Source organism: Geosmithia morbida (assembly GCF_012550715.1).
Source record: "Geosmithia morbida isolate 1262 chromosome Unknown scaffold_1, whole genome shotgun sequence".
Taxonomy (NCBI): Eukaryota; Fungi; Ascomycota; class Sordariomycetes; order Hypocreales; family Bionectriaceae; genus Geosmithia; species Geosmithia morbida.
In genome coordinates, this window is record NW_023336188.1 from 431,537 (window position 1) to 455,620 (window position 24,084).

General features: G+C 54.8%; 6 protein-coding genes across 6 annotated transcripts; 2 read left to right on the forward strand and 4 right to left on the reverse strand.

Moving 5' to 3' along the window:
* Positions 1 to 491: 491 nt before the first annotated feature.
* GMORB2_0895 (WD40 repeat) lies at positions 492 to 3,062 on the reverse strand (the record flags this gene model as incomplete). The annotated part of the gene is made up of 7 exons (XM_035462879.1): positions 492 to 617; positions 777 to 926; positions 1,041 to 1,326; positions 1,494 to 1,876; positions 1,964 to 2,131; positions 2,217 to 2,827; positions 2,876 to 3,062. The coding sequence occupies 7 exons, from the start codon at positions 3,060 to 3,062 to the stop codon at positions 492 to 494; spliced, it is 1,911 nt and encodes a 636-aa protein (XP_035324303.1).
* Positions 3,063 to 4,546: 1,484 nt separating this feature from the next.
* GMORB2_0896 (mitochondrial Rho GTPase 1) lies at positions 4,547 to 6,549 on the forward strand (the record flags this gene model as incomplete). Its single annotated transcript, XM_035462880.1, has 2 exons — positions 4,547 to 4,556; positions 4,676 to 6,549. The coding sequence occupies 2 exons, from the start codon at positions 4,547 to 4,549 to the stop codon at positions 6,547 to 6,549; spliced, it is 1,884 nt and encodes a 627-aa protein (XP_035324304.1).
* Positions 6,550 to 7,012: 463 nt separating this feature from the next.
* Positions 7,013 to 8,521, reverse strand: GMORB2_0897 (mRNA (guanine-N7-)-methyltransferase; the record flags this gene model as incomplete). Its single annotated transcript, XM_035462881.1, has 1 exon — positions 7,013 to 8,521. One exon carries the CDS (start codon positions 8,519 to 8,521, stop codon positions 7,013 to 7,015), a length of 1,509 nt encoding a protein of 502 aa, XP_035324305.1.
* A 2,525-nt stretch (positions 8,522 to 11,046) lies between these two features.
* GMORB2_0898 (sulfite reductase (NADPH) flavoprotein alpha-component) lies at positions 11,047 to 14,229 on the reverse strand (the record flags this gene model as incomplete). Its single annotated transcript, XM_035462882.1, has 1 exon — positions 11,047 to 14,229. The coding sequence occupies one exon, from the start codon at positions 14,227 to 14,229 to the stop codon at positions 11,047 to 11,049; it is 3,183 nt and encodes a 1,060-aa protein (XP_035324306.1).
* Positions 14,230 to 15,964: 1,735 nt separating this feature from the next.
* On the forward strand, positions 15,965 to 19,321 carry GMORB2_0899 (Cation transport ATPase; the record flags this gene model as incomplete). The annotated part of the gene is made up of 1 exon (XM_035462883.1): positions 15,965 to 19,321. The coding sequence occupies one exon, from the start codon at positions 15,965 to 15,967 to the stop codon at positions 19,319 to 19,321; it is 3,357 nt and encodes a 1,118-aa protein (XP_035324307.1).
* A 1,126-nt stretch (positions 19,322 to 20,447) lies between these two features.
* GMORB2_0900 (Cyclin) lies at positions 20,448 to 21,551 on the reverse strand (the record flags this gene model as incomplete). Its single annotated transcript, XM_035462884.1, has 1 exon — positions 20,448 to 21,551. One exon carries the CDS (start codon positions 21,549 to 21,551, stop codon positions 20,448 to 20,450), a length of 1,104 nt encoding a protein of 367 aa, XP_035324308.1.
* Between the last annotated feature and the right edge of the window lie 2,533 nt (positions 21,552 to 24,084).

Genomic DNA, 24,084 nt, shown 5'->3' on the forward strand with positions numbered 1-24,084 from the left:
CTGATGAGACCATGATTCTGTGGCGTTTCTTCGAAACCAATCACATCCGGGATAGCAATCGGCATTTGACGGATGCCTGCAACCTGTTCATTCATCACTGACAATGCTTTGCTCGTACATTACTTGGTGGCAGGTGCATATGTACAAAGGCGCAGACGTATACGCAGAATATGAGCCTCATCGCTAGTCGTACTCGTACTACCAGGGCGTTGGGGTGACAGCAAGGAACCCAACATGTCACATCACCCGCATTGAATGTATGTGTACAGGATTTTCCCAAAGTAAACCAGCCGTTGCAGCCTAACCATATTCCTTTCAAAAGAAACATGACCAATAATAATAATACCTTTGTGTGTTGGAAGAAAAAGAGAAGAAAGGAAATTCGCTCCTGGTGACATTTTTTGTCCTTCAAGTTGTTATGTATGCAAGACTCCCGGGAAGAAAAAAGATCGGTGACAGAGGCTCATGACCTCCAGTCTCATTACAGCTCATCACGTTTGCTGCGTCTGCGTTCCCGGCCGATTCCATGTCCTGACATGACCAGTCTTGCAGCTAGTGATAATAGCGTCTTCTGTAAAGCCTAGCCAGCAGCAAGGGTCCTTGTCGATCATTTTGTTCTAAGGGTGTTAGTTTTCCCCCGTACAGTCACATGCTATCTTGTCTTTTATATATATATACAACACGATGGGGAAAACAAAGATGGAAAAAGAGTCGAAAGGAGGATTGGGGGAAAGAGACGGGGGGAGGTTGGGGGGGAGGGGAGAGGAAAAACTCACCAATACAGGAGGCAACATGGGAATCCTAGATCGCGGCTCAACAGGATGAGCCAAATCATTGTCATACGCCGCCGGCGAGTGGCTTGTGTTGGCCGTCTCTGGCCTATGTGTGTAACGTGATGAGATAGAGCCCCTGTGATGTACAGAGTGCTGTTGTCTCCCCAAGTCAGCTGGCATGTCACGAGAGACAGTGAGGGAGAAATGAGGGAAGGAGGAGAATGAATGGAAACCAGAGGAGAATTAATAAAAAAAAAAAAAACATACCGCTCGTGGCCTGTGAAGCATACTGACGCTAAAGTCCCAGAGACAAAGACGGCCGTCCTCGCCAACACTGCCAAACCGGTAGCTACGCCCATCGCACCTCCATGGATCAAATGCCACGGCTGCCACCCAAGATTGGTGACCCTGGCACCTGGCCACAAGGGCCGAGTCGTCCATCGACCATATAGAGATGAGGTCGTCCTGCCCGCCCGTAATGATGTACTTTCCGTCCGGGGACCAGCAGACGCAGGTGAAGCCTCCGTAGTAAGAGTAGAAGACGTCCAAGAGCCTATGTGGAAAGAAACAGACGCACACGCACACGCACACGCACACCGATGTCAGCAGAGAATACTACTGTTACCATCAAGTCATGGCGAGAAAGGTAGGAGAGGAATATGGACAGTATGGCCCGGGAGTGGAAAGCAGGGAGGGAGAGGGTCATGGATGTGTCCTTACTCTTCATCCAAATAATTCATGACTCGCAGCGTCCCATCCTCCGACACGACGGCCAGGTGTCGACAGTCCGGAGAGAAGGCGAATGCGTTGATGCGCTGGTTCGCCAGCTTCCAGAATGCGACGGGGTTGGTCTTTTGGTTCTGCGAGTGGACAGACTTGTGGATCTGCAGGTCGAGGTCGCTCGAAGGCTCGCCGCCGAGGCCGGTGTTGCTGCCTGCGTCGCTCCCCTCGTTGCGCTGGGCTTCGTGCTCGGGGACAAAGGGTGCGTCGTCCTTTTCCTTGTCGTACACAACTAGCGAACCGTCCATGTGCGCGGCTAGGAAGAGATTCTCGGACCCGGGAATCCACCTGATCTCAGATACCGGCGTGCTGTTGATGGCTCCCTGCGTTGAAAGAGATCACGTCAGTACAGACCCTGGTTTACGGTATTACATCTCAACCTTATCTTGGGTGAACGGTCAGTGTAGTACATTCTTGTTGAGGCGGGTATATCTCTGGGAGATTGGCTCCCACCAGATGACCTCGCCTGTGGAGAATCCCATGATTACGTCGGCGTGAGAGACGCTCTTGGTGACGGCATTGACATCGTGGCACAGGCAGTGGGCCTTGGTGAACAGTATCTTGGTCAGGTAGTCTTGCTGTCAGGGTGTCAGCAACACGCCTCTCGACACCGAAATCTGGTGAAATCAAGAACAGGGGAGGTCTGGGGGTGGTGGAGCACACCTTGGACTTGTTGGATAGGTCAAGCCACTGGAAGGCGCGGTTGATGTTGGCAAAGATGAAGAGCCCGTCACTGGGTCGGTCCGTCAACTTCCGCGACAGGCTCTCGTTGACAATGACGCGCGAGATAAACGATGAGTTGCTCTTGGTCATGTTATTCTTTGGCTTGCGCTTCTTGTTGACGTCCTTGGTGGGCGCCGTGGCCAGGCGCGCATTACCCTCTCCAAAGGCCGGGACGGCGATGCCGCGTCCGCCACCACCACCGGCAGATGAGGTGGCAGCCGCATCGCTCACCAACGACGTGCCTTTACCGTCCTCACTGCTCAGCCCGCCCTCGGTCGAGTACCGGAGATGGTCACTGTGATTCTCGTGGTATGTGCCGGTCGCATTGCTGGGGAAGGAAGGCTGGGTCACTCGGGGGGCGGCGGGGGCGGACCGGGCGTCGAGGTTGAGAAGCGACAGCTGCGTGCCTGCCGTGGCCGGTTGGGGGCTCGTCGCTAAAGGGTTCGGGTTCACGATGGGTGCTTCGGAGGGGTGCGGGGGCGGCGTGGCAAGGTGTAGATCTTCCTTCAGGACGTAGGTACCTGCAATTGTGGTCCGGTGAGCAGTCTCGTCTTTGGGAACCTGCAATCAAGCCGCTGGCTGGTCGGGCGCGAGCTTACCCTCTCCGACGAGAAACTGCCATTCGGGGCCCTCGGGGTGCGACAGAGCATTGTTGGTCTCAATGGTCGGCATAATGCCGTTCACCGAGTTCATGCCATACGAATGGAGGGGGTACCTCGGGGGAGGAGGCAGGACGCTGGGATACGCAAGGTAAATGTGGCAATGGTCAGCGTCGAGCAGGCTCATGTGTCGTGGCCCAGGTGAAGCTGTGTGGATATGAAATAAACTCACAACATGTCTGCGTTTGTGGGCTGCGACAGCGCAGCAGGAGCAGCGGGACAATACGGGGGATGTAGGAAGGTCGGAGGTGACACAAGGCGCCGATGATGTGGCCAACCGACGCGGGTTCGACCAGGGCTTGACCCGAAATAGGAGACAGGTTATTGGAAGAGGCGGGCAGAGGCGGGCAAACGGCTGAGATGTCGCGCGCAGAGCACCGGTTAGCTGTTGGCAATGTGTTGACGTGCTGCTATACGGGTGATGGGTGTCGATTGCTGTCAGCTCCGGTCGGCGACGATTGACAAGATGCTGGGCAGCGGCGGTGGGCGGAGAGGAGGGGAGTGGTTGTGTTGAGGAGGAATGCAGGTTGGTGGTTTCGGACAGGCACGGCATGGGGTCGTCAGTTGTGGTGGCGGTCGGGTGGATGCGACGAACTTGGGTCATTGTGGGGTAATGGCGGCGCTCCCATAGCATAGTGACGATGATAGCTTCCACTAATCTGTACTGGGAATCTATTCTCTACTCGCGAAGGACCATCCATATTCAAGGCCCAATCTACAGGTCTGTACATGGACTATTTCAGAACTACTTTAGAGCCACGATGGGAATGCTCGCACCATGAGCACTGCAAGCACAGAAGACATGCGTTTTATTTCCGTATCAATCACGATGATGAGGAATAGTCTAGAATCGAGGTTGAAATGATAAACACAATGTAACCCTGCCAAAAGAGTATATCGATTGATGACTGCCCAGGCCTTGTTCGGCCAATGACCTAATAATCTGCAAGATGTGGACAGCGGACAGCGGGCAGCGAGAATCCCACGCTTGTTGGCGTCATTAGGGGGGCCACTGGCCTGTAAGCCATTCGCAAGTAGATTGAAGTAATACGTCGGTGTGCAGCGGACTTCCCCCACTAGCTCAACACAAACACCAATAACACTCCAGCGAGAGCCTGGAAAGGAAGAAAAGGCCTGTAGGCTGTATAACATGGCGTAGAAAAATTCGGTCTATATACTACTAGTATAGCGGTCCAATAGACTGGGCCTACAACCTCCAGGTGACCACCTATTGCAGGTCGGGGTCCAGTTCTTTTTTTCGGGGGGGGGGGGGGGAGAGGGGGAAGGGAGGAACGCCCAACTCCAGGCCAGTTCCCCCCCCCCTCCCTTCTGTCGGATGGAAGCGGAGCGGAGCAATGAGACCTGGTAATAATTATTCGTACCAAACTTGTATGCTCAACCAACTTCATTTCCTTCCCCTCCTCATCTTGCTTCGACTCGACAACCTGCAACATACTACTTGGCATAGCCGTCGGGCGTAATCAGCCTGTACATTCGTGTCTCCCGGGTTATGGAACGTCCCCAGACTGCACACACACACGCATACACGATCTAGTCGACACAGCGTAGAGGAGCTGCTGTCTGGGAAGCTCCTCCATCCCTTCCTCCACCATGACGACTGGTAAGAAAAAGGAACACAACCTGACACGCTCCCCATCTATCCTTCCAGCACATCCATGCACTTGTCTTTTTATTACGCTCATCTCCACGTACTAACGCATCCTCCTCCCCCCACCCCAGTCCGTATCTGCGTCTGTGGTGACGAGTCCACGGGCAAGTCCAGCCTCATCGCCTCCCTTGTTAAAGACCAGTTCATCACCACAAAAATCCAACCCGTCCTCCCGCAAATCACCATCCCTCCGAGCATCGGTACCCCCGAGAACGTCACGACCGTCATAGTCGATACGTCTGCGCGTCCCCAAGACCGAACCACCCTGCGCAAGGAGATTCGAAAATGCAATGTTATCCTCCTCGTATACGCCGACCACTACAGTTACGAGCGGGTCGCTCTCTTCTGGATGCCTTACTTCCGCTCCCTCGGCGTCAACGTGCCTGTCGTCCTCTGCGCCAACAAGTCCGACCTCTCCGGACATACCAACACGACCCAGGTTGTCGAGGATGAGATGCTACCCGTCATGGCTGAGTTTAGGGAGATTGACTCATGCATCCGCACCAGCTCCCGCGAGCACCGCAATGTCAACGAGGTCTTCTTCCTCTGCCAAAAGGCCGTCACTCATCCCATTGCACCGCTCTATGACTACAAGGAGGGTGTCCTCAAACCTTCGTGCGTCTCGGCCCTCCGCCGCATATTCTATCTCTGCGACAAGGACCAGGACGGCTACCTCAATGATCCCGAGATGCGTGACTTCCAGGCCAGGTGCTTCGACAAGCCTTTGACCGACGACGACCTCGAGAACATCAAGGCGTCCATTTCCAAGGCCCTTCCTAACCTGCAGCTCGAACGTGGCATCGACCAGGACGGTTTCCTACAACTCAACAAGATATACGCCGAAAAGGGTCGTCATGAGACCATCTGGATCATCCTGCGCAAGTACCACTACACCAACAGTTTGAGCCTGGACGACAAGTTCCTCCATCCCAAATTTGACGTCCCCGAGTACTCGTCTGCCGAGCTGAGCCCTTCGGGCTACCGCTTCTTCGTCGACCTATTCCTCCTCTTCGACAAGGACAATGATGGGGGTCTCAACGACGACGAGCTCGCTGCGCTGTTCTCACCCACACCTGGCATGCCTGCCTCGTGGGTTGACTCGTGCTTCCCTTCGTCGACCGTGCGCAACGACGCCGGGCATGTCACACTGCAGGGATGGCTTGCCCAGTGGAGCATGACGACCTTCCTCGAACCCAACACGACGATTGAGTACTTGGCGTACCTCGGCTTCGAGCCTCCCAACCCTCGAGACCCCATTACAGCCGCACTCAAGATCACCAAGTCGCGTAAGCGGAGACGTCGCCCCGGACGGGTCGAGAGGAACGTGGTCATGGGGTACTTGGTGGGTGCACCCGCCTCTGGCAAGTCAGCGCTCCTGGACGCCTTCCTCAATCGGCCCTTTGAGAATCTACACAGGCCGACCATACAGCCACGTCGCGCCGTCAACAGCGTGGAGCTCCCGGGAGGTAAGCAGGTGTACCTGATCCTGGAGGAGCTCGGTGAGCTGGAACCGGCTATCCTGGAGAACACAGCCAAGTTGGACGCTTGCGACCTGCTCTGCTACGCCTACGATTCGTCCGACCCGGACTCCTTCTCACATATTGTCAATATACGTGCCAAGCACCCCTACCTTGACGAGCTACCGTCAGTCTACACGGCGCTCAAGGCCGACCGTGACAAGACGACGCAGCGCAGTGAGCTCCAGCCTGATGAGTACACGTCGTCGCTCAAGATGAGCACCCCGCTCCATGTTAGTGTCACATGGAACAGCATCAGTGAGCTCTTTGTCGCCCTGGCCGATGCCGCCACCAACCCCAGCACCGCATTTCCCAGGTCCGACGAGGATACAACCGACCGCACAAGCCTCTACATGGCTCTCGGCGCAACAGGGTGCGCCGCCGTCGCCGCACTCATGATATGGCGGCGGTCAACAAATGCCGCTTAAAATCGCATACACTACTACGTATGTACACAACGATTGGGAACCCTTCTTTCTTTCACTGATCCTTACAAGTCCCACTCTCCCCTCCTTCCACCTCAGCATCCTTATTCTCATTTCCCCAAGCATACAAACGAGACGTCTTCATACAAACATCATTGCACCCGTAATATCATTGGTGGCGGCGGTCTTCTCATATCGTTATCATTTTGTAATCCTTCTCCTTTCAAGGCTTCATTGTTAAAGAAAATAATGATTGCCTGGCTTCTTTGTTTATATTTTTTTTTTCACAAGATACCCCCCAATCCTACCGAATCTCCCATCATATACATAATTTCTTATAGTAAAAATAAGAATACTCTCCTTTTCTCTCTCACCCTGTAAAGGGCACACCTCTTCTGTGCCGACAAGATATTGTAGAAGTTTCCGTCGGTCCTCTGCGCAAACGATTAAGGAGAAAAAAGCACCCTTAAACTTTGTAGAAGCAGAAGCCAATGTAAAAGCTAGCAGCTTCCATCTCCTCGTCGGAAACAAGAAGTTTCCCATCCCTGCCACGCACACCCATCCTCTCGCTCAGGGGACCGAGCTCGCGATCGTCCCTCTCGGCCTCCCATATCTCGGGAAAGGTGCGGTGAAACTGCAACTCGAGGTTGAAGTCATCTGCCAGGGCGCGGAAGGCCTCCCAGGGGACGACGTACTCGGGGACCTCCTCGACGGCCTCGTCGAGGAAGAAGTTGTACTTCCAGCCAAAGGCGGGGCGGAAGACCCCGTCTTCGGGGGTCTTTCCCGGGAAGCGAACGCGGTAGATGGAGTTGCCCCATTCCGCACCAGATTCTGCTTCGCCCTCTTCCTTCTCCTCCCCTTCCTCTTCTTCCTCCCCCTGGCCGTCTTCCTTTTCTCCGTCTCCTCCAGACTCTCCGGCTGCTGCTGTTGCTGCTGATTTTTCCGCCGAGGCGCCACGCTCCTTCCTGGAATTTTTCTTCTTCTCGTTGAACTTCCTAACGTGCTCACCCAAGACGTCGGAGTTGGGGATGCAGCCGATGAACCTGCCGCCCTTCTTGAGCGCACCGGCCACGTTGCGCAGCATAGTCCGGGCGTTCTCCTCGGACTCAAAGGCGTAGTGCATGGAGAACATCATGGACACGACGTCGAAGCCTCGGTGGTTCATGGGGGACGGGTCGAAGCCGACCTGCCGTATGATGTCCAGGTCCTCGATAGACTCGCTGTAGCAGTCCTTGACGTAGAAGCGACCGTCAAACAGCCTCCCCCTACCGCTACCGCCGCCGCCACGTCCGCCGCCACGTCCACCACGTCCACCGCGCGAGCTGAGGTTCCTGTACCGGTCCCTAGCCTGCTGGATGCTCACGTCGGCCGGGTCGAGCCCGACGTAGAGCTCTATGGGCTGCGGGGCGGCCTGCCACTTGTTCAGGTCGCCACCCTTGCCGCACCCGATATCGAGGACGAGCAGGTCCCGGCCGCTGGAGCGGCCCAGCTCGCGCGACCCGGGCGCGTGGTCCTCGTCGGGCGAGTATCGTTGTATGATGCAGCTCTTGACCCAGTTGTTGAAGACGCGCAGGCCCTTGATGCGGCTCTCGCGCGTGCGCCACTCCCTTCCGCGCTCGGGAACGCTGTTGTAGTGCTCGCGCACCACGTTGATACCGTGCCGCGCGCTGGCCTGCTCCTCCGCCGCGCGCTGCGCCCTCCACCACTGCTGCTCCCGCTCAATCTGTCGCTGCCGGATCGCTTCCCGCTCTGACTCTGTGATGCGGGACCGCGTCCCTGGCCTCTTCTGCTTGCGTGGCTGCTCAGACGGCGACACCGCGCGCCGCTTGGCCGGCTGCAGTTGCTGCGCGTTGTACGGTTGCGGGAGGTCGTCTTGGGCTTGGCTGGTGCTGCTGCCTTCGTTTGCCGGCCGCTTGCCGTTGGTGTTGACGTTGCCACCCGATGAAGCCGAGCCGTTATTCTCACGATCAGCCATCTTTTTTTGGAGCGTTTGCTAGTCTTGTTGTTTTTGAGGGAAACTGGTGTGAGGGACGGTCTCGGGGAGAATAATGAAGGATGCACGGTTGGTGAAGCTAAGGTCACACCGGTGGGCCTCGACCCAATTGCACGGTGTGGCTGTGCGCAACGCGCCACAACTTACAGCATACGTGGGACATGTATTATACCCGGTATGTTCAACCTGTCACTATTAGTATTATAAGAAAAATCTCCACATCCTATTTCCAATATCACTGAAAGACAATGGCATTGTCTGCCGATGTCGTATTGACGACTCGTCGACGAGACCACAGTTTTCCTGAGTCTGTGCCGCGTATAGACGTCACTTTTCCCCGTACGACGGCTTTACATCCACTCGTGATAATGGAAGCATCACTGGCCAACTTTTGAGAAACTCCCCATGATCACACCTGGACACTCTCGACATCGCCGCCATTCACAAGCATGCGCCCTCTCTGTCACTCATGGATACCACCCACGAACTCACCGGGGGCGGGGGCAAGACTCCTAGTAAAGCGCTCGACGAATAATGACGACATGCTGGCCCAGCTAAGCTATCCAGCCCGGATGGATAATGTTTTGGCTCTCAATCTACCTCCACCAGGAGCAAGTTCAAGATTTCATGTGTTGACATCTCGGCGTCCCCTGAGGTTAAGGTCGCTGGCTTCGAGACGTGGAAGGCGATGAATCTTCAACCTAGCTGCGTCTGTTGACCGTTCCGATCGATAGCCGCCGTCAGAACACCAAGCACATTTACATCCGACCCCTTTTGTCTTACAAGATTAGCGAATTTGGCAATAGGGGAGACGTGGAGGAGAAGTTACAGACAGAGGCCGAGACGTACTTGTGGCTTCAGCAGCATTGCCTTGATATGCTCATCCCCTTAGATCCATGGATTCGGCTTGCTTGATGGGACCTGCGTGAGTCAAAATGAACCTCATGATCGGCATGTACGAGCCACTAGCCTTCTTGACAAGATCTCTCGGCCCCAATCAATGCTGTACCTAACCAGAGTCTTATCCTATGGAGCATTTGGTCGGCGTTTCGATGGCTGCTACGGCGCCCTATCCCGTCTCAACCCATCCCCATCCCAAGTGACCTAAGAAATTCTCTCGACACGGGGTACGTGATACTAGGCGAGGTCACAGGCCGGCCTCTTGCTGGCTCATGGGCAAGATATCTGACAGATGAGGACTATTAGCCAGAGGCTCTCCGCAGTATGGCTCATACTACCCTGTCACTGTATAAGAACCCTCTGCCGCGTATCGGTTCACTTGGGCTCAGCCCACAACGGGGGTTGTCGGCCTGACGGACCATTCTCTCGATGTACATCTCCAGATGCACGATCAAACGAGGCTATCCCGTCTGTCATTCCGCACGACAGGACATATACATCGGTCTAACCGTTCATCTCGGGCCCTCTCTCCTTCCAGGATATCAAGCATCTCCACCAGCCAAACGCGGTGCATAATCAGAGAGACGGCCCTACGAGCTACCATGCGACACTTCGTCCGCCGTGAGTATAGTGATGGCCCCTTCTACTACACCTTTACCAGTCTCCAGTAGAACGGCATATTGGTCGATGACCAGTGAGACGTCCAGGCCACCCTCGACCTAGAGCGGGCTAACTCGCTGCCCGTGAGGATGCAGCTCCCGCCTTCCTGGCTGTCAGACTGAGTCGTTGATGGGTTTGGAGAGCCCGGATCCGTCCAGGAGCTGGATTCCCTATTCAACGAGTACTTTGATCTTACGAGGCCGAGGAAGAGAAGTTGAATGGCGGCGGCCTTTACCATGGCCCCATCATGCGCCATATCTGGAAGAGTGGAAGCTACTGTTATTTCCAAGCCGTCTCCATCCCAAAGGTATAACCGGCCTGTTTTGGTGCGCATATGCAGCCGCTCTTCAACATGGAATACGTCGAGGACAAAATCATTGATAAAGTCCCTTTTTGTTATAGCTTTGGAGCTTTGGGGCGCAGCAGGCCATTAGCAAAAAACTCAAGGATCACAAGAGCTACCTTGATGATGCCATCAAGACGTACAAGGTTGACAGGGCGTCTCTTATCAGCAGGACATCTATCCAACGACGAGGCTGTTGGGGTGGCGCAGGCTGTCAACATCAAGGTCCTGGAAGAGGGCGTCAGGGGAGGGGCTTTCACTTTTTGGTAATATCGAGACGTGAGGCAGGGTGAGAAACAAGAGGCGTGTACCGTATGTTTTTCTGGTATTGTTCGTTAATGTGTGCTTCCGGGATGGTGTGAATCAGTGATGAGTACTAGTACCGCGACAGAAAACCAAGTATTGAGTATCCAGTGCAATTCCAGTACTACGCTTAACAGTCATCAGTGTGATCGTCTCCTAAATATCATTCATTAAAAACTGTCACAGGCTACGATAGAAATAGAAAGTTGAAGTATGTTGTTAAAGATTAAGGGCATATGCAGTTCTCATCATTTTTCGTAAGTCTAAACGCCTCGCAAACAAGATAAAAAGCATTCTCCATTTAGTAAACCTCGAGAACATAACGTCCAGCCTCCTTAAGCTTCTCGATCTCCTTCTTCGGGTCAACCTTCCTGACACCGTTGCCCTTAGCCTCGAGCTCGATAGCCTCCTCGAGCACAGCCGTGACATCGGGAACGGGCCATGTAGGACCGCAAAGGTAGAAGCTTCCCTCCTCCTTGATGTAGGCATTGACAATATCCTTGACTGTCTGGCGCATGCGGTCCTGGATGTAGATCTTCTGGGGCTGATCACGCGAGAAGGCTGAGCCGATGAGCGTGACAACACCCGCATCCAGGTAGGCCTCCCACTCCTCGCCGTACAGGTACTCCTCGCGCTTATGTCGGGAGCCGAGGTAAAGCAAGATGGAGCCAATCTCCTTGCCCTGGGCCTTCTGCATGGCGCGGTACTGGACAAAGGCGCGGAAGGGGGCGAGACCGGTACCTAGACCGGCCAAGATGAGAGGGGCAGTGTCCTTGACGGGCAGCTTCATGACCGAAGGTTTGACCGAGGCCGTGACGGTGGTGCCAGGCGTCAGCTGGCTGAGGTAGTGACTGGCATGGCCGTAACGGGTGCGGCCCTTGCTGTCGACCCAGTCGACCACGACAATCATGAGAGACACGGCGTTGGGGGTCACGGCCTGGGCCGAAGCAATCGAGTACTCACGGCGCTTCAGAGGAGCGATAATCTTGGCCAGGTCGTGGAAGGCCGGGCGCGCCGACGTGAACTCCTCGAAGATGTCAACGTACGTGAGCGTGTCGACCTCGCTGCGCTTCTTGAAGTCCTCGGCGCCCTCCGTACCACCCAGCTGCTCCAACTTCTTCTTCTGGGCCTCGTCCGTGGCAAACTCGGCAAGAGCCTCGTAGAACCTCTTTGGGGGCTTGCCCACAATGTCGAGGTTCTGACGGAGAGCTTGGAACACAGTGCGCACCTCGAAGGCATTGGGGTCCTCACGGGCGGGAACCTGGACCAGCTGGTCGGGGTTGAGGCCATAGATGTTAATGAAGGTGTTAACCTGCTCCTCATCGTTCTCGGCGTGGATGCCAAGAGCCTCACCAATCTTGTAGGTGAGGCCAGAGTCGCCGAGGTCGAACTCGATGTGGAAGATGTTACGGTCATAGTCAGGGGGAGTAAGGCGCCTGTTCTCCTTGACGCGGATGGTCGAGGTCTTGACGGGGAGGTCAGGTCGCAAGGCGGTTTCGGTGCTGTACGCCTCCTTGAAGGCCAGACCCAGGGCAGCGGCCTGCCAGTCGCGGAGTTCCAGGACCTCCTCGGTCTCCTCCTTGTCGAAAGAGACGAAGCCGTTGGGCTGGATGGTGGCGGGCAGCTGAGGGTCGACGTAGTCGGCATTCACCTCGGCCCAAGTGGCGGGGACTTCGACCTTGCGCAGGCACTTGCCGACGGCATCGACGCATTCCTCAAGGGTAGGAGGGTGGCCCTCTACCAAGCTGAGCTTGCTCACGTCGTTAGGGCTGACCTCGGACTTGGCAACCTGTAGGAAAGCAAGCTCCAGAAGCAGCTTGGAGGCGGGAGGCTTCTCAAAGGCGGGCGAGAGTGACACATCCAGGATATACAGCTCAGCCGACTTCTCCTGGAGAGCTTTTCGAAACGTAGTCGGGAGGCGCTTCTCTACCTCATCCTCTTTGAAGTTGGCTAGCTTGACTAGGATCTTTCCCTGCTGGCCGAGGTTCTTGGTGACATCGATAGATATGAGTAGACGCTCATCGCCGACAACAACGACGTCAACTTCATCAGCAGTGTAGGGGGCCTCAAGGGCCTTCTTGGACGAGCGCAGGTCGGCTCGGAAGATACCACCCTGCGTCAGGTTATCATAGGACTCGTGGACGTAGACATTTGTCTTGGACTCCTGGGACAAGATGCTGCCAATGATGCTAGGAGAGCTGACATTGGGGGAGTCATCGACATCCCAGAAGACGTACTGCTCGGCCTGGATCAGCGAGGGGAAGGCCTTGGCCTCGGGGCCGTTGCCAAAAATCTTGTGAAGTGTCTCGACAATACCCTGGGGTGTGATTTGCTGGAAAGGGGTGTACTTGACGTCGAGCGTGTCGGGCTGGTCGGCGAACTTGTCAGAGAAGGCAACGGCGGTCAGAACGTCGGCGTACAGAGCAGACTGGACGGCTTCATCGTCAACCGCAGCATTGTCCTGTACCTGGCCGAGAACAGCAATGGTGCGGGTCGAGGCTGGGATGGCCTTGAGAAACTCCTCCTCAAGGAAGGGACGGTAGACGCGGACGTTGACAACACCAGCCTTGCCGCCATCAGCGGCGATCTTGGTCAGGACCTGCTTGGCAGTCTGGGACTCGACACTGCCAAAGGTGACGAGGACGATGTCAGGAGTCTCGTGGCCGTGGTACTCAAAGGGTTCATAGACGGTACCAAGCTCGTCGTTGAAGAGCTTGAGCAGCTCAATAACCTTGCCGGCGGTGTCGAGGTGCTTGTTCAGCTTGCCAACCTCAGCGGAGAGCTTTCGGTACAGATCAGCGACGCCAGCCTCACTAAGGGCATCAACCACACGCAGAGTCTCCCTAGCAACACGGATGCCATCGTAGACGTGAAGAGTGGGGATGAGAGTGGCCAGGAGGGTCGAGAAGATAGACATGTGCTGGGCCTCATACGTAGAAGAGCTGGAAACAAGACCGAGGCCGAGGTCTTCGGCAATCCTCAGGGGGGTGTCGTAGTCGGAAACCAAGCCGTTCTCAGCAGAGAAGTCGACGGCAGCGATGTGGGCGACAAAGGGGCTCGAGACATCGTATAGAAGAGAGAGCTGGTCGAGACTGCTACGGAGCTGGCGCAGGCTGCCCGAGGCACCGACGAGGGTCTGGGGGATGTGGCGCTTTGAAACATCGAAGTCGGGAGAGAAGATGTAGCCCAGAGCGACTGAACCGGCGCCGGTACGTGTCTGCAGAGGCAGGACCTTGGGGGCGTAGTCGTGGACGTTCTTGTCACTGTTAGCAGCCCAGGCCTTGAGGGCGACGTCGAGGTCGAAAGTGTCGGGGGAGTAGGCGAAGATCTTGTCGGAAAGGGTGTAGGCAATCTGCTGAACCAGCAGCTGGGCCGTCACATAGGTAGGACCAGATATGGATGACAGAGTGACGAGCTGACCAAAGGGAAGAGTCGAAGCCACCTTCTTGAAGCCAGCGGGCTCCTGAGTTGGGGAAGAAGACATTATGAGTCTGGGTATATTATTTCCCTCCAAGGAAAGAAAGGAGACCCTATACGACTAGCCACCAGAGAGAAGAGATATTCGAGGGACAGGGTATTCCCAGGAACGGTTTCTGATATGGCAGAATGTCTTGAATAGAAAGAGACGAAAAAATTAGATAATGAACAGAGAAGGGAAAGAAAAAACATTCATGACTACGGTTTCTCTACCCCACCAAGCCAAGAAAAGACTAAGCACAAAAGATGGCGGGAAAAAAAAAAGAAGTCTCTTGTCCAGGGCAAATGGCAGAGAAAAATTGCGTGCTAGCGGCATTCCCCCAGGCCCGTCAGACCGTGGTCCGGAGAAATAAATCGTGTATTTCCCTATGGAGTGCGGCGAATCACGCAATGGGTCATTACCAAAAGCGGATTAGTCGCAGAAAAATGTCAGGATGCAACCGCCGAAGGACCCCGAAACTCGGGAAGGGGCTCACGGTCGCTCCTTCCGATTGCCGGCATGATGGAATCCCCTCGTATAGTGAGTCGGACCATCGGTCGCTCCTACCGACTGCCGTTTGCCTCGCACCTGCCTCTGCCAACACTGCTAACATTTTCCATACAGCAAGTGTGAACGACTATGCCGACGTCGCTTCCCTATTTTGCACTTGTAATCGTCGTTATCCTCAAGTAGATACATCCCCATTAGTAATGACCGACATTTCTGGCATGAGCCACCCATGCTCGTAATTTTCTTATTCTTTGTTCTTTACACGCTCCTTTTTTCCCTTCTATCTCATCCGATAATTGCCACGCTTCTGGTTGGTTCCTGGATGGAGCACCACATGATTAGGTCATCATCCAGCGTGCACCTTAAAAGTAACACCAGAATATGGTGCATACATGATGAACTTGGCCTTTATTGCAGTATTGATCATCTTATCAGATGTGAACTCGCATTTCTTGCCTGCGTTGCGAGTACGAGCACTTTGTGGCTTAGTAATATTCCTAAGGTAGCCACGGTCCCTGCGTCGTTCATCTTCTGTCTGCCCCACGAGCTATGTACCCCAGATCCGTTCCTTACGTGAACCTTTTATCACTTTTGAGTCTCCGTTGAAGACTGCGACGAGATGATTGCCCTCAGGAAAAATTATGCAGTGGTGGCTCATTCTTTTAGAAGAAAATTCGATTTAAAATACCATGATTTTCTCGTAATTTTTGTAGCTAACTTGCTCAACTCCCATGAGCCATGATCGGCTGAAACTCATCGACACGCCTCTGCGCGTTTTGTGCGTATTTTAGCGTCCTTTGTCCCTCTTTGGTGGCAATCACTTTCCCATGTATTGATACCTACAACTCGTACGAGCAAGGCTTCCATCTCGTCGCGTTGAATGCGTCTTTTGTGCCTGATCAGATGACATCGCTGTCATATATCCTCATCGTCTGACTTTTTTTTCTTCTATGTATTGATCTCTTAAGAGGACTCGAAGACCTTTTCTGAGATCCTTTCTTTACGTTCTCGTTCTCGTTTCTTCCTCCTCCTCTTCCTTCTTCAAGAGAAAAAGGAGAGCCAACGCTTCCCCCCAAAAAAGTGACCTCACCTATAACAACAGTCCAATTTTTACTGTGTTTGAGCTCTGCTCCTACACCGACTACTCCTTCACACATATATACATACGCACGCACCCACGCACAAAATCAACTTCCTTCTCGGTGGGCCTAATACCCCTTCCGCGGGTCTTCCCTCCTTGCTGCTATTCACAATGGCATCGATCCCCACGGCCATTACATCATATCTCGTCGAGAATTTACACTGTCCGTCATGTGTCTCGGCCATTAAAACGGGTCTGCACGATGCATTTGGCGACTGCATCTCCTGGGTCTCGCCCAACCTCGTCACCTCAGTCGTCACAGTCGAGCACAAAGATAGCGATCTCATCTCGGTTACCAGCATCAAGAGGACCCTCGAGGACCTTGGTTTTGAAGTCTCGGCAGTCGACACTTCAGCTCACATCGCCAATGACTTAGCCTCATCAGACAGGCCTCCTCGAGGCGATGATATCCACCCTCAGCCTACGGAGCAGCCTGGTAGTGACTGGCCCCTCCTCTGGCTCGAGAGAAGGTCTACGCGAGAACTCGAGTCTGGCTACGCGACCCATCTTGAGGTCTGCCAAGAGTGTCGCTCGGCAGCTGCATCTGGAGAACCGTCTTCTCACGCTACCTCATCCAGGGTGTCGCCTGATGCTACACCCCCACACCGAGCTGTTGATATCACTGCCCACCCCATCCCGGATGCCCTACAATCCGTTGTCATCGGCAATGACGACGGTTCCGCACCACAATGGCGGGCAACCATCTCGATCGGCGGCATGACCTGCAGCTCATGCTCCAACGGTATCAGGGAAGAGATGAGCAAGCTCCCTTGGGTCTCAAATATCGCTGTCAACCTCGTTACTAACAGTGCCACGGCCGAGCTGGTCGATCCCCAACGGGTTCACGACCTTGCCGGGGCCATCGAAGACCTTGGCTATGACGCCACCATCGATAAGGTTGTCAATGTCAAAGAACTGGTCAAGACCAAGAGCCAAGACGAATGGCGCGAGGTGCAAATCAAGATTAACGGCATGTTCTGTCCACGCTGCCCGCATCGCCTGAGCAAGAGCCTATCCCTTCTAGGACCCCACCGCCTACAGATACTCGAGGAGCCCACTCTGGGTACCTCGCTCATAAAGATCAAGTACCGGCCTGATGCGCCCTCCTTCACCATCAGACACATCATGTCTGCCATCTCCGCCACCGACCCGTCTCTAGGCCCGTCTATATACCATCCGCCCACCATGGAAGACAGGGCAAGGGACGTCAGAACCAAACATCAGAAGGAGCTAATACGGAGAGAGCTTGTCGCCTTGGCTCTTGCTGTGCCCACTTTCGTCTTGGGCATTGTATACATGAGCCTAGTCTCCCACTCAAACCCCACCCGTCACTACCTCACGAAGCCCTGGAAGTCGGGGGTCTCTCGCTTGGATCTAGTACTCTGCCTGCTGGCTACGCCCGCCTGGGTCTACTCGGCCGATATGTTCCATAGGAGAAGCATCAAGGAACTCCGGGCTATGTGGCGCCCTGGCTCCAAGATGCCCGTCCTAGCCCGCTTCTACCGCTTCGGCAGCATGGATATGCTTGTCTCTCTCGGCACCACTATCGCTTACATCTCCTCGGTCGCCCAGATGATTGCCACGGCGGCTAGCGGTGGCAAGGCTATGTCCGAGGGCCTCATGTACTTTGACACCGTGGTCTTCCTGGTGCTCTTCATCCTGGCGGGCAGAATCATCGAGGCTTACAGCAAGTCCAAGGCCGGAAACGCTGTTGAGATGCTAGTCAAGCTCAGGCCGGACACGGCCATCCTAGTCGATCAGGATAAGTCTCGGGGCCAGCTGAGCACCAAGGTCGCGTTAGATCTCATCGACCACGGCGACATCATCATGGTTCAGCACGGCGCATCCCCGCCCGCCGACGGTGTAATTGTCACAGGCCAGACAGACTTTGACGAATCCAGTCTTACAGGAGAGTCGCGTCCCGTCCCCAAGGTCGAGGGCGACTCTGTCTTTTCAGGCACCATCAACAAGGGATCCATGGTAACGGTGCGGGTGACCGGCACGGCTGGTCGGTCCATGCTGGACCAGATCGTCGACGTCGTGCGTGAGGGACAGACGAAGCGAGCCCCTATGGAGCGCATCGCTGACGTCCTGACGAGCTACTTTGTCCCTGTAGTGACTCTGCTCGCCATAATCACCTGGTTCGTATGGCTGGCGCTGGGTCTCTCCGGGGCCGTCGGCGGCCACGACGACATGAAGTCGACGAGCGACTGGGTGGCTTTCGCTTTTCGATTTGCCATCGCTGTCTTCGTCGTGGCCTGCCCGTGCGGGCTTGGCCTGGCCGCACCGACGGCCATATTCGTGGGAAGCGGTCTGGCCGCCAAGTATGGCATCCTGGCCAAAGGCGGCGGCGAGGCATTTGAAAAGGCGTTCCGGCTAGACTGTGTCGTTTTTGACAAGACAGGCACCCTGACACAGGGAGGCGAGCCACGCGTAACAGACTCACTTGCTTTCCCCGCAGGAATTCCCGACGGCATGGACGAGGCGACACTCTGGTCGAGTCTGAGCGCTGTCGAAATAGCCAGCAGTCACCCCATTGCCCGAGCCATTGTCGACTTCTGTGGCGTCAACCAGGTATCCATTGAGACGGAGAAAGTCGAGGAGCTCCCCGGAAAGGGTATGACGTCAAAGTGCCGGCGCACCGGATCGATTGAGGAAGGATTCTCCCTAGCTGTTGGCAACGCCCACCTGCTCGCCAGCCTAGCCGTCGATGTAAGCCGGCCTATTGAGGCCCAACTGGAAACATGGAAGCGGGAAGCCAAATCGGTAGCCCTAGTAGCACTCCAGCAGTCCCCATCGGGCCCATGGATGCTAGGCGCCGCCCTCGCCATCTCGGACCCCATCCGGTCCGAGGCTCCCGCGGCCATCAGAGAACTTCAGGATCGCGGCATAGAAGCCTGGATGCTGTCGGGCGACAACCTGACTACGGCGCGCGCGGTGGCACGTCAAGTGGGCATTCCGCCGTCCAACGTCCTCGCCGAGGTCCTGCCCTCGGAGAAGGCCGATAAGATCAAATACCTGCAGGCCACGGCTACACGTCGCGGCAACACACCCCACGCAATGGTAGCCATGGTGGGCGACGGCATCAATGACTCGCCAGCGCTAACGGCGGCAGACGTCGGCATAGCCATAGGATCGGGGAGCGATGTGGCCATCTCGAGCGCCGACTTCGTCCTGTCCACGTCACATCTGGGCACCGTCCCCACGCTGCTGGACCTCAGCCGCACCGTCTTCCGTCGCATCAGGACCAACTTCTCCTGGGCAGTCATATATAACCTCGTCGCCATCCCATTTGCGGCCGGGTGTTTCTACGGTGTGCGCACCCCCAGCGGTTCCCGCGTCACCCTGCCACCCGAGTTTGCTGCCCTGGCCATGGCCCTGTCGAGTATCAGTGTTGTCCTGAGCAGTCTAGCCTTGAGGATCAAGTTGCCCATCATTGGATTTAGGCCAAGGCAGACTGTGGGGTAATTCCTTTTCCCTCCTGCTCGCATCAAGTCCTTTGTTTCAGCTCATTCAATCAGGGAACCTTTTATTTTAGTTCGCTAAGGAGTTAATACGAGAAAACAATTGATGTTTGCTTGTTGGTCTTTTCGAACATCGCATTTCCCTGATATGATGGACCCTAGCGAAACTTGGCAAAAGAAAAAAAAGGAAATAAAGAAGAAAAGACCGCCTTGCGACTCTCATGGGTTCAATGGTAGATGCGGGGTAGTGTCTAGCGGTACCATCAGTAGCCGGCCTCTGTCGTACGGTATTACTACGGTTCTACTACTAGTAGTACTAGTAGTAATTATAGGTGGTACCGCCTCGGAATACTCGGTAACGTAGCAACTAATATTACGTCGTTATAACAGGGCTGTACTCGTAATACAAGGCTGTCCTCGTAAGCAATTGGGGGGGGAGGGGGGCGCATTGTCATACCCTGACGAATTACATTGACTCGTCGTTTGGATCGAAATGCCTCATCATATTGGGATACATGTAATAGTCCTACTTGCATGAATGAAAGAGTCCGTTGGCAACTTGGTAATATACTCAAAGACCGAAAGTGCAGTTGCATCATTTCACCCGCACACAAAGCATGGTAAGATGTCCTTTTTTTTAGTCGCTCTTGGCGAATCTCTGTATTACCAATGACTACTCATATATATTTATCCGTTTCCCTGTGACTAAGCCAGTCACTTCTCATTGACCCCAAAAAAACACAAGGACCCTGTAGATCGGCCGTAAGGTGAATTAGAAAAAAAAACTCCCATCCTTTCTGGGTTTTATCTCCTCCTATTGCGCCTCTCGTATAATCCCAATAGTAAAAAAGGAATCTGCCCAGAGAGATGCCCCTACCGCTGGTATATTCATCGGACAATTCAAAAAACCCCTCCAAAAAAACGCCAAGCACCGTTTCAAAACAAAGTAAATAAAAAAGTCAGATAGTAGCCCGTAAAACGCCGACGATGCCAAATTCAAGGAAAAAAAGAAAGAAAAAATGAAGGCGAAATTGGTGGTGAAAACAAGGTAACATTCAAAGCCGAGGTTCCTTTTCATTGTCGTTTTCGTTTTTGCCATGTTGTTCGGTGGCACAACGAATCGTGTTACATCAGCGCGCAGCCACGCTCCAGAGGCGCTCCCAGACGCCACGCCTTTGCCGCTTCTTGGTGGCGGCACCGTCGTCCTGGACCTGGTGGTAGGACTCGGTCGAGATCTCGTAGGGTAGCATGCGAGCGTCCGAAGGGATGCGCCGGTACTGAGGGGGCTTGGCCCCGTCAGTGGTGTCCACAATGACGTGGACGGGCGAGTCGTAGAGGTTTCCCTGAGGCAGGGAGCAGGTGTAGGCATCATGCTCAAGGCTGAGGGGCGTGGCAGACCTCGAGTGCTGGCCGGCCGACGAGATGGACGACGCGTAAGAGCTGGCAGAGCTGCTGTAGGACAGGCCCGGAGGTGTGGAGCCGTTGCTGGCGGAGCGGCAGTGCTCGGGGCTTGGGGTGCGGGTGCGAGACTGGCCGCGAGACGAGACGGGGCTCGGGTACCGACGCTGGGCAGCGTACATTTCCTGCTGGCGCTTCTTCTCCTCGCGCTGCTGCATCTTGCGGGCGTGCCGGTCGGCAACCTTCTGGCGGAGGGGCTCAAGGAAATAGTCGAACTCGCGGTAGAGGTCGTGCTCCTCGATGCGCAGGTCCCACTCGAGGAGGAAGAGGAGCTGCTTTTCCATGGTGTTGACTTCGGTGCGGCTGAAGCCAAAGTGGTAACAGTCGGTAGTGATGTTGGTGTAGTTGGCCCAGTGCTTGTTCTTGGGGGAGCTGTCGTTCAGGTACTTGGCTGCCAGTATGAGCGAGGCAAGGAAGATGCGGTGGGCGGTGCAGCGGATGCCACGGGCCTGGGGCTGCAGGCGAGACTTGAGACGGTTCAGGTAGACGAGGCTGGACATGAGAGTGGGGACCTGGACGTTGGACGAGACGACGAGCTGGGTGATGAACTCTTCAACGGTAGGCAGCGACTTCTCCTCGGCGGCAGCCTCAGGCTCGGGAGACTTGGGAGGGGTCGGGGGCAGGTCGGAGCGGGAGTGAGATGTCGGGTCACATGAGATGACATTCTGGGCGGCGTGGGCCAGGTAGGCAATCATGTCGCGGCTGACAGGCTGGTAGACGAAGTGGTCGAGAGCCGTCTTGTTGAGCTCGGCCATGGTGAGTTGTCGTGAAGCCATGGTGAATGTTTATGACTGACGATGGTGACTGATGGCCGGAAGCAACGGTGTAAGTCCAATGGCTTCCCTTTATGGAAAGAGGTTTCCTTTTAAGAGAAGGTGGTTGTGATAGGCCTAAACAGCCAAACGGCAAAGCAAGAAAAAAGAACTTGACGCAATTGTGAAGGGGAGTGAAGAAGCACAAGAATGAGGTCAAGTATCGCTTATATCACAAGCGAGTATGGCTCTGTTCTCCGTGTGTACACGCGGCGATGCGCGATGACTGATGACGGTGGTGGCGGAGAAGGAGGTGCACGAGGCAGTGTCGTGGGATCCACAAGTGTGGAAAGGAAGGGAAGGGTGGCGTGTCAGGGCCTCGTGGGTGGGGGGGCTCAGTGGGAAAAGCGACGGGACACGGAGTGGCGGGGTTCAGCTGTTCAAGGCTCGGAAGCGTGTCCACGGGTGTGTCCACAGGTGTACGGGTGCACGGGCTGTCCGGGGGTCTGGATCTGCGCTATGCGGGCGGCGCTATGCAGTAGGCAGGGGTGCTGAGTAGGTCCCTTGTGTAGGTACGTACTCGGTAGCCGTTTGCTTGGTTTGCTCGGTTTGCTTGGTCTTTGTCAAGTGATGCCGGTCGAGGACAGAGAGTGATGAATCCTGAAATATCCGGGAGATATATTCTTTTTCAGCAAAGACGGGTAACGAGATGCTGCGGCGTGGAAAGTTGCGTGTCGTCCCAACGCAAGTGTGCAGGCGGAGACGGGCTAGCTAAGAAAAGCTGCGTGTTTCGTTGTGGCTGACGCTCAACGGGTGTAAGGACGAGACGAGTGCGAGAATCCGAACCAGCGGAAATAGCTTTCTTCGTTCGTATCTTGTATCGGCAGGGAATAGGAAAAAGGAAGGATCTTTATAAGCTGAACAATGCTCGTAATCGAGGGCGGTGAATTGACGAGTGATCGTGACGGAGCTGTTGGGCTAGTATCTGCCTGTGAAGCTGGTTTGACCGAGAGATATGACGGGGACAGATGAGGAGCGATCTCTATTGCCCAGATGGTCTCGATGGTTGATTTCTGTCTGTTTGATGTAGAGGCAACAGAAAAAAAAAGTTTGGAGATTCTCGAGGGTATATATCGCCCGATTTAATCTTCGGAAGGGGTTGAACAGTCAAGTCAAGTTCTCCGTCAATAAAGGGAAAGCGAAGGGGAAAAAAAAAAAGGGAAGGAAAATTGGCAGGCTGGGAGGGAGAGAATTGAATAGATAGAGAGAAAAAAAGGGAGTGAGTGAAGGAGGCGTTTGTACTCGTTGCCGAGTAGCTAGAACAAGCCTTGCCGTGGTATGTGATTATCGCAAATTAGGAACCCGCCCTTGCGAAGAAAAGAGAAAAGAATTGGGGGGGGAGGGGGGGGGGAAGTGAAGGAGAAGGTGAAGTGAAGTGGAAAGAGAGAAAATCGACCAGCGAAAGAATTCCAGAGAGGCGAGACTAGACCAAAAAGCTAGACAAATCAAAAGTAGACAAGCCAAAGGCAAGGAGGCGAGAGAAAAAAAAAAGAAAGGAAGGGAAGGAGTAGAAGCAAGAAGGGGGAGGGGCGATGGGCGTGTCTCAAATGTGCAGCGGCAGGAGCTACCGGGGTGTGAGGGCAGCAAATAAAAGCTGGTATGCGGCAGAGCTATACTGGGCAACGGGATAATATCATGAAAGTGAGAGAGAGTGTCGCAGAATAGAGGGGGGGGTTCTGACACGTTTAATACTGAACTCGAGACATGGGCTTTTTATGAACAGATCCCCTTATCCAAATGCATTCTTACGCTGCTGTGTCATTATTACTGCAGTGTACGGGTACTGCGGTTGAGCGTCTCTGCTTCATGAAGCGCGCGCTCAGCTATTTTTGCCCATCCCCCCCTGGGTGTGGCCGCCGTGCGATGACTCCTACTCGATTGGCCAGCATCGGATATCCGCCCCAAACCACTGCCTTGAATGCCGCGCGCTGATCCGTTTGACCGTATCGACTGGATTATGGATCTTTGGTTGGGTTGAGTTCCTTTGGATCGACGCCCTTGTTCACACACGCGCACGCACACGCACACACCTGTCGATATGTAACCCCTGGCCCTTCTCTTCTTAGGCTTCGGCCCTGCGTCGATAGCCTACGTATGGAGACACGTCAGGGACCCCTCTCTCCCTCCCTCCCTCCCTCTCTCTCCCTCTCTCTCTCTCTCTCCACGTAAGAGGGTGGGGGAGGGTGGGGGAGGTTGGGCGTGTGTGCTGTCCAGAGACATTATAGGACAGCCATCGGTGCCAACCAACCCTTGGTGTCGTTGGACTCGGGAGACCAATTGGCACGAGTATGAGAGGTTCATCATTTGCTCGTAATAATGGATAAATACTATACATCGTTTGCAGGTAATTCTCGTGATATCTATTGATACTGTACTCGTATGACTACTCCCTAGCAGTACGGAGCAATGACGGCTACTGTACGAGCGGACAGGTAATGGTATCAATACCAATCCGTACACGTATCACCGTATATCGGACTATCAGTACGGCACGAGT